Raw genomic sequence first — 10,110 nt, forward strand, 5'->3', positions numbered from 1 at the left:
CTATGAAGACGGGTCGGACTGACCCAGAACATCCTGAGACTTTCCCCCACCTTATCTCTCTACCCCCCCCACTCCTCCCTCCCCCCACCCATACCTACCCCCCCCACTCCTCCCTCCCCCCGCTCCTCCCTCCCCCCCGCCCATGCCACCCCGCCACCACCCCCCCCCCCCCCTCCCTTCTCTACAGTATTCTGTGGACTACAGCGCCGCACATGGCAGCTATGGTTTTACAGTTTGTTGTGTTCTGTCTGCACTGCTGTCTGTCCTGTGTTGTTTTGTTTGCATTGCATTTAGAAATGCTCTTACTGTAACGCCGAATCAAATTCCTATATGTGTATGCATAAATGGCAATAAACGTTATCTCTCCAAGACAACGATTCTCTCTAGGTCACCTGGTAGGAGCGACCCGCCAGTTAGGAAGAAAACCAGGAGTGTGCGGTGCCAGAGATGCTCAGTTCTGAGATGATGGAGAGAAGGATCTGGTGGTTGACTGTGTCGAAGGCAGCAGACAGGTCCAGGAGAATGAGAACGGAGGAGAGGAAGGAAGCTTGAGCAGAGTGGAGGGCTTCCATGACAGCAAGGAGAGCAGTCTCAGTGGAGTGCCCAGCCTTGAAGCCGGATTGGTGGGGGTCTAAATGTTCCATCTTCCGGAGATAGTCAGTCAGTTGTTTAGATGCAGCACCTTCAAGGGTTTTGGAAGGGAAGGAGAGAAGGGATACCGGTCTGTAGTTGTGGACAGATGATGGGTCAAGGGTAGGTTTCTTGAGGAGCGGCTTGACCAGGGTTTCCGTTAGAAAAAATTGCCGCCGGACATCGTGTCCGGGAAGATTTCGATTTACCGGACAAACGTGAGATATTCCGGTCATCATATTAAAATATAATATAGCTGTTTGTCGCGGTGATTACTGTTGTGTAGCGGCCTATATATGCCATTTAATGTCTATTTCTCATCCGATACGATTAGATGCGAGCTATATAATATATAATAATATAACATGATTCGCATGCGTGCTATGCCATTATGTCCAGCGCTGAACGGGCGCCTCACTGGGAACTGAACAGACAGCATCGATCAATGAACGGACTCCACATTACGTTAACTGAAGTTTGTTAAATTGTTTGGGATTAATGTGAGTTTTCTATTTTCTCTTTCCAGTTTTACCCTTTTTTTAATCAATAAAACAACGTCATTTCTATAACCAGGTCTCGCTGGTTGGGAAGGCATTTCGTTTAGCTGCCTGTCAAATCATACTTAATCGGACTCGGGAGTATGACAATGAGGAGAACATAACTGTTTATTGAGAAACAATTGATAGGCAGGCTGGGATACGATGACATTTTAATTAGGTTTTTTCACTCTCTCTCACTCGCTGTCTCACACACACACACACACACACACACACACGCACACACAGACACACACACACACACACACACACGCACACACACGCACACACCAGGGTTTCCGTTAGAAAAATTTGCCGCCGGACATCGTGTCCGGGAAGATTTCGATTTACCGGACAAACGTGAATTATTCCGGTCATCATATTAAAATATAATAAAAAAATTTTTTTTCAAAATCATATTTTTTTTTCTCCAAATCTAATATAGCTGTTTGTCGCGGTGATTACTGTTGTGTAGCGACCTATATATGCCATTTAATGTCTATTTCTCATCCGATACGATTAGATGCGAGCTATATAATAATATAACATGATTCGCATGCGCGCTATGCCATTATGTCCAGCGCTGAACGGGCGCCTCACTGGGAACTGAACAGACAGCATCGATCAATGAACGGACTCCACATTACGTTAACTGAAGTTTGTTAAATTGTTTGGGATTAATGTGAGTTTTCAATTTTCTCTTTCCAGTTTTACCCTTTTTTAAAAATTTTATCAATAAAACAACGTCATTTCTATAACCAGGGGGGTGTTCCATCGACGTCGCTGGAGGAAAGTCTGGGCTTGTTTTGACAAGTCTCGCGAGATCTATCAAGATATGCCTGGATCTTTTTAAGAGTCTCGCGGGACTTGGCGAAGTGGGCCTAGGTTTTCCTTTGGCGACGTTGATGGAACACCCCCCAGGTCTCGCTGGTTGGGAAGGCATTTTCGTTTAGCTGCCTGTCAAATCATACTTAGGGGATAGCCCTGTAAGCTCATACGGGTCTGTATGTCGTCCTGAAGACCGGCTGTTAGATCATATAGCTGAAGTTTGTCTCCATCTTACAACACTACTTTACATTGTTAGCAGGCTCATAAAACAAACCGTGTTAGTTGACTAGCGATGTGTCATTGATTTTCGACAACGCGGAAATGTATTCACATTTTTCGAAAGAAAAGTCAAAGCATTAGAACGTAGAACGGAACATCGCACGCGCGCGGAAAGCCACCGGCCCCGATTTGGCCAGAACTTTTTTTTCCGTCAGGAGATTTTCTTTTTGTTGCTTGAATCCCTGGGCTCCCCCGCACACCGTGATTTAATTCGCACACTGTCTTAGTGTAAATGTTGTCCGTTTCGTTTGTTATCCTTGTTATTGTGCGATAAAGATAAGGCTTTCCGCTTCGGGCCACCATTTTCAGCTGGGCACCGGACACACACACTCGTGCACGCGCGGCACTGCCCGAGAGAGAAGGACCCGCCCCCTTTGGTTAGCCTATAGGCTGGCTGGAGGGGGCGGGTCCTTCTCTCTCGGGCAGTGTGTGTGCGTGGGTGTGTGTGTGTTTGGTGCTCAGCTGAGAATGGTGGTGATTATTTTCACCGGACATTTTGTCCGACGAGTTTTCAGTTTGTCGGACTTCAACAAATGTTACCGGACAAAGACCGGTAATTACCGGTTAACGGAAACCCTGGCACACACGCACTCACCCGTGGTGGTCAGCACGGTGCTGGTGAAAAACAGGGAGGAGATGAAATCCCAGTTGGGGTCGCTGGAGTTCCCCAGCACGGACACGCCGTAGTTACTGGCCTCCAGCGCCCGAGCCAGCAGCTCCTCCAGCCGGGCGTCGGACACGCACGCGTTGTTCCGGAGGAACTCCCGGCGGAGGGCCTGCAATTGTTCGCGCAACCGGTGCTCACCACGACGGCGTCAGCCGCCTCCATCTCTTCAGAGCCAGACTTCTCCTCAGACTCATTGTTGCTTGGTTTCATGAAGTAATTGCTAAGCTTACTTTGTTTTGCCATGTTTACATTAATTTAATCGCTCGCTATGGTGCACTTTGAGCTGCAACGTTTGCGTATTATTATGGTGGCCGGGTTGGCAGGGTTGCCAGATGGGCTGGGTTATCGCCGAATGGGCTACTGGGTTTAGCGGTAATAGACTGGTTAGGCTGTAATCCCATCTGGCATCAATCCCATGTGGCATCTGGCTATTACCGCTGTTTCGCATAGGCCAGCCTACACATTAGGAGTCATCATCATACCGGTGTCAAATCATATCATAATAAAAGAAATACATAGCCTATATATTCGTCTTTTTTAAAATAGAAGGAATCAGAATGTGAACTTTAGCGAATTGTATTCAAATTGTGCTTAGAGGGAATTATTTTCACCGGACATTATGTCCGACGAGTTTTCAATTTGTCGGACTTCAACAAATGTTACCGGACAAAGACCGGTAATTACCGGTTAACGGAAACCCTGGGCTTGACTTTGGCTATTTTGAAGGCCGCTGGGACAGATCCTGTGGATGTGCATTTGGGTTTCAGAGAGCCAGGGAGCCCGAGGAGAGGATCGTGCTGGCTTCAAGGTTCGTGGACAGAGGGCGTCGAAGGATGAGGTGAGAGCAGACAGGAGGGTGGAGGTTGCTGCATCAGTGGATAGAGGGGAGAAGGACTCAACAGAGGGTAGGGAGGATAACACAGAAGAAGAGAGGGTGGTGGGGGACAGGGTACGTAGGTTGCGACGAGAAGGTCTAAAGTGGTTAGAGGCTGACAGGGAAGAGGTGGTTTTGAGGGGAAGGGAGAAGGATAAAAAGTGATGATCTGAAACTGGAAGAGGGGTAGCAGTAAGGTTGGAGGTGTGGGAGGATCTGGTGAAGACAAGGTCAAGCTGATTGCCTGCCTTATGAGTCGGAGGAGAGGGGGACAGGGTAAGGCCGAAAGAGAGGAGGTCAAGTACTCCAGATGAGAGAAGCTTCTCTGATTGGAAGTTGAAGTCACCTAGTAGTATGAGCGGAGTGCCATCATCAGGGAAGGAGCTCAGAAGGAGTTGAGAAGGCCATCCATCTCGCACAGAACACAGAAACCTTCTTAATGTTTAGCATTAAGATCCCTCTGTCCCACGGAAAATATTGGTTTGTATTGTTGCCTGGCAACAAAGAGTCAAAACAGCAGCGATGACGATCCTGTGCAGTGGATACTACAGTGACAAAGTCTCCATGCTGGTGAGGGCTGTTGATACTAAACACTGGAATGACGACTGATGATCACAGCCTGGTTAGTCTGGTATCTGTTTGTGCTGTTAGCCAATTGAACGTTGACAGTGATAGGAGTTGGCTAATAGAGCCAGCAGATCTGTGCTGCACTGATCAGGCTAGTGTTGTAAAGTAGGCTAAATGGATACAGTGTGTGTGTGCATGTTTGTGTGTGTGTGTGGGAGTGTGTGTGTGTGTCCGTGTTTGAAGGGGATGAAGCAGACAAAATATTGTGTTGTCATGGTACTGTATAGGTGTCGATGTGGAAACCGTGCGTGCGTGTGTGTGTGCTGATAAGCTGTAGACAGACATTTGAATACTGTGTTTCCACCCTCGTCATCTAAGTGGTCCAGGAGACACTGGGCCAGCCTGCCAGCCAGACCTCCCCTCCCCCAGCTCTGAGGCAGCTGCTGGGGATGCCCCATAGCTCAGGAGTCATGCCCATTCTATTATAACACCATACAACCCTCAATGGAACCTCTCCCATTTAGGGTTAGGTTTGGGTTAGGGTTATGTATACTGTTGCATACTGACAATATGCATACTGACCATCCAGCTGTATGAGTTATTTTAATCCTGTTCAGGGTATTTTTAAACAGCTGGTGGATCTAAACATTTGCATTAGGGTTAGGAACCAGACAGCATTTTTGCTGAATACATATTTGTGAGGAAGGCACGCACGCACAGACACACACACACACAGTAACACACCTCCTCACCTGGAACACGTCATTGGCACACTTCCTGCAGAGGTTGTGTTGGCAGGGCAGGATGACCACAGGCTTGGTGAACATCCCCAGGCAGATGGGGCAGATGAGCTGCTTCTCCAGGTTGTCCATGGCGACCGTGGGTTCCCCCACCAGAGGCTTGTAGCTAAAGTTCATCCCAGCAGATGAGCGGATGGAAACTCTCCCTGAAACCTCTCTCTCTCTCTCTCTATCACACTATCCGGCGAAAATACTATCCTTGTATCACCTGATCGCTCTATCTATCTATCTCTCTACCTCTCCTCACGATCTGTCTATCAGACTCTATCTCAATCTCTTCTATCTCTCTCTCTATCACTATCTCTGTATCTCTCTCTCTCTCTCTCTACCCTTCTCCCCGCCCCACCCTGTCTAGGCGTCCCGCCACAGAGACCCCCCCTGTTCAATAGAACACCTGGAGATACATTTTGCCAGTGTTTGCTCAGGGTAGGGTTACTGTCCAAACCGCATGCCATTCTGGCCTGTGGCATATCTCACCCACCCCTGACCCAGACCCGGACCCCACTGGTGGAGAACAACAACAACAACAACAACAACAACAACTGTCATCTACGACTCAATCACTGGATCTGATAGAGAGAGAGAGAGAGAGAGTTCTGGAGCTGATGACATGAGGCACTCTACTCTGATGTTGTACTACTACACACAACGATACAAAATCATTATGTTGGGCCAGTGATGGGTTATATGATGTGTTTTGTTCAGTTACTTGGTTCAGTTCCATGGGAACAACAGGAGAGGAAATCTTATATATATTTTTTTCATATTCTAAATGTGACAGCAACAGCAACAACAACAACAACAACAACAACAACAACAACAACAACTGTCATCTACGACTCAGTCAATGTGTGCCCTGCCTTCCATCTGAAACCTATCGCTAGTGAACAACTGCCATTCTTATTCAAACCAAGGGATAGGCCTACCATAATACCACAGCTGTTTTTAGTATAGGCCTAGTCTTGCCTACAACATCATTACCCAGAAACACTTTCACTGACCCACACCCTCTGACCTGCCCCCCTCGACCCTTGTATACTTCCTGGTAACCAGACTGATCAGGTAACTGCTGATTGTCTAAACAGAGAGCTAACTAGGCTAAGCTACTAATTAGCTTAAGGGGACATTTATAGGACATGACTAGTGCAGTGTTGGCTAAACACACACACACACACCCACACCCACACCCACACCACACACACACACACACACACACACACACACACACACACACACACACACACACACACACACACACACACACACACACACACACTCCCTCCCTCCCCATTGTCACATAAATCCCCCATTCATGATTTACCTCAGGGCTGCCCCCCCCCCCCCCCTCTCTCTCTCTCCAGAGTAGAGGCACAGACACAACATGCACTGTGGCACAATCATTACTAGCCAGATTACTCCTCACCATTTCCAACATGTGATATTGTAAAACTATTACTATACAAAGTGTTATTTCAGAGTGAAAAGGACACTTCTTAACAATGCAATAAGAATTGTCTGTTGGAAAAGACACACTTCAAAGAGCTGTGGAGAAATTCTGCTAAAAGTTCCAAACAACAACATCATAATAATAACCCCCCTGAAATGTACTTGGCGTGTCAGACATCAGTGGGGTATTCCATCAATGTCGCTAAAGGAAAATCCAGGCTTATTTTAATACGTTTCGCAAGACATAAAAAATAAGCCTGGATTTTCCTTTAGCGACCTTGATGGAATACCCCTCTGGCCAACTGTAAACAAATCTGTGTCGGCTCTAGATGCTTTTTGGGACCAAAACAGCAACAGATTTTTGTTATTACAACCATTAGAAAGCTTGAATGCTACATATTACATCTTTTTTTCTGAGTGGGGCAGTCCCACTCATATTTTATTTTTTTGTAATGACAGATATAGTAGAGACTATGACAGGAAGGATGGGTGAGAGAGAGAGAAGGGATGACATGCAGGATATGTCCGCGGCTGGAATCGAACCGGGAGCCCTGCGGTACATGGTCAGCGCTTAATCCACTACGCCACCTAAGCGCCCCTACATATTACATCTTTAACATAAGCATGGACAGGAGGCCGCAGACACACAACACAAAGACACTAACTTTTATAAATCCCCCTTCTTTTATTCTTTTTGATTTCTTCATATAAATACACATTTACATTTCATCATTTCTGTCCATGACAAACCATGGTGAACAATGAATGATAGAACGAAAAAAAACATTGACAAATCTACAATCATCATCGATTCATTTCAGTGGTAGTGCACTGCTGGCATCGCCCCCCCTCGTCCCCTCCGTATTGGGAGGGGGGGTGAGAGGGGGACAGGCCCTACACTGAGAGCTGGGAGGGGGGAGGGGGGGTGAGAGGGGGACAGGCCCTACACTGAGAGCTGGTACATGTATGTAGACCTTCCTGCTACTGACGACCAGGGATCAGTTTCTGAAAGCCTTGAGGTTTGGTTGTACTTCATCTCTTTTGAAAACCCAGGCCAAAGTTCTTCATTAAACTAAATGTTGTTCTTTCACCCACAGAATAGAATATTTTCCTGCAAACAACTGTTTCTCTGTTGTTTCTCTTGTTGTGGAAGGTTTGTCAGGAGAAATGAAGTAACACTAAAGCTATGAAGCTTTCAGTAAACTGACCCCAGACCGGTTAGAGCAGGTCTGTAGTGTGGAATAGTAGCCAAACCATTGGAACCACTGTTTTTGGCTAGGGCCAGCTTCTTCTAACTGTCTCTCAATATGTTTTCATCAAAACAGCTCTTTCGGTTCGACATAAATAAAAAAAGGAATTGACAATGTACACACTAATAAAATGGGATTGATTCTTTAAAACATTTCCATTCAACAAAGACTCTCAAAATGTTATTTGCATGTGACACACCTATTGGTTTTGATTAATTATTATTTACAGCTGATGAGGATTCATTGCCAGAATAAATAATAATAATAGTAATAATAACAATATCTTTCTCTTCTCTGAGTTCTATGGCCATACGGTTATACTGAAATGCATTGGTTTATTACAGTTGGCTAAAACACATACAGAAACCAATGAGACAAATCTATTTTTAATTTTGGCTATTACTGAACCGATATAAATTAGGTGTGAAAAGGTGCTAAAAAAAATTCCAGTAAGAAATCGAAAAAAGCTACCGAAAAGATCTTTCTATGTAAACACTCCAGAGAGACCAAAAAACGTCCAAAGCTACAAGAATCAAGATGACTGCTGCTTTGACATCATAATAGTTTAGTTCAAAAGCCTAACGTCAGGGTTGTTGTTTCTCGGCCCGAGACATGGAATAGCCAACCATAGCCACATCACATCAGCCCAGTTTAGTGAGAGAAAAAAACACTGAATGCCCCTTTTTCAAATGATAAAACTTCACATACAAACTGGGAGGGAAGGGATGACTTTCCACAATGCATACACAGCACCACATAAATGCACCAACAACGACTTTTGAAAACTATAGTTCTCCACATGACCACATGACTGACTGACTCTCAATGACTTCCACCCACTTGACTGTTCTGATTATTATATAACATCAACATCACCTGACACAGCTAGCTACGCTATATAACATCACTCCCCCCCCCCCCCATGTTACCACTTCACCTACCCCCTTAGGGTGTTCTAATCTGAAGTTCAGAAGTCTGCCTATCCCGGTAGTTAATGCAATTCTCCACACAGATGCTTATCTTATCACTGAGACACAAAGGAGAGGAGAAAGCGCGGGGGAAAGGGAGGTCTACGTTTGGCTCTACATCTGGTAGTCCGTTTGCCTCAGGGAAGGCTGGTGGAGGCAGAAACAGGAGGACGGGAGCATTACAATGCAGGGGACAGGAATCAGTTTGATACCATTCCCTGCATTACAATGATGAGCCTATCTTCCGATTTCTACCCCCACCAGCCTCCCCTGCCATAGCAGTAATGTGTCTCAGCATTGCTCCTCATTACACCTCAGTTCTCACCTTATCTTCAAATAAATAAATACAAATATTTTCTAATTCTTTGACTGTTTGCTTGAGCCTGCCTGGAGACAAAGGGGCCAGATTTGCACTGCCAGGACTATTCTGTGGGTTCTATTGTGCCAGTCCAAAATCAGACAAGCTCAGCAAAGTATTTGAAATTATTTCAAATACTTAAAAAAACAAAAACAAACACCTAACCCATAAATCCAGGTCTGGTCTAACATCACTGTTCTCTCAGTAGTAGCCGCCACAGATAACACAGTGGAATGGACATACTGTAATGTGTATTTAGTGTGTATGGACCTAAGTACTGACCTCCAGACCCATGTTACACACCACCACGTGCAGAATGTGCAGAATGCAAAGCTGTTAAACCGTCGTTTTAAATGGGAGAGCTGTCACAGTAGCTGCTATAGCAAGTGGTCACTTTGACGCCCATACAGACTCTACATAGATCACGGTCCAAGCTGTGAGGGTTGGTTTGAAGAGTATTGTAGTAGTATTGTGGTAGTATCGTAGTAGTATAGTGGTAGTGTTGGACCCGGTATGGACACATTCGCAGTAGTTGACAGTCCATTACAAAAGATCTGTTAGATGAACCCACCTTCACAGGTTTTTACAAAGAGGTCATATAGACCCAAGTTGCATACACACACACCTTCTCAGGTCGTGTTTAGTGGCATATGCAGAACAACTCTCATCTACATTATGTCAGTCAGCTCTGTCGGCTCTGTTTGGGAGTTAAAAAGGACAATGATGACATCATGGGGTGGGTTGGGGTACCTACATGTAGTTTGGCTTGGGTCTTACTCTTACGGCAGTGATTCTCCATCCTGCTCCTGGACAGCCAAAGTATGTTTTTGTCCCAGTTCAGTGCTTTCACACCTGATTAATGAACTAATCCACATCAATCTTCACAACCATGATTGGCTGAATCAGG

At 45.7% G+C, this 10,110-nt stretch overlaps 1 protein-coding gene across 1 annotated transcript in view; it reads right to left on the minus strand.

Moving 5' to 3' along the window:
* The window catches only part of LOC308151922 (tripartite motif-containing protein 54-like), a gene marked incomplete at both ends in the record, with an annotated part of 8,710 nt that extends 3,457 nt beyond the window's left edge, over positions 1-5,253 (minus strand). Inside the window, one exon of the mRNA XM_080524819.1 lies at positions 5,134-5,253. Within this exon, the coding sequence (XP_080380945.1) occupies positions 5,134-5,253 (120 nt within the window). The remainder of the gene's footprint in view (positions 1-5,133) is intronic.
* Between the last annotated feature and the right edge of the window lie 4,857 nt (positions 5,254-10,110).

This window comes from Nansenia antarctica (genome assembly GCF_963989245.1).
Source record: "Nansenia antarctica genome assembly, chromosome: 1".
Taxonomy (NCBI): Eukaryota; Metazoa; Chordata; class Actinopteri; order Argentiniformes; family Microstomatidae; genus Nansenia; species Nansenia antarctica.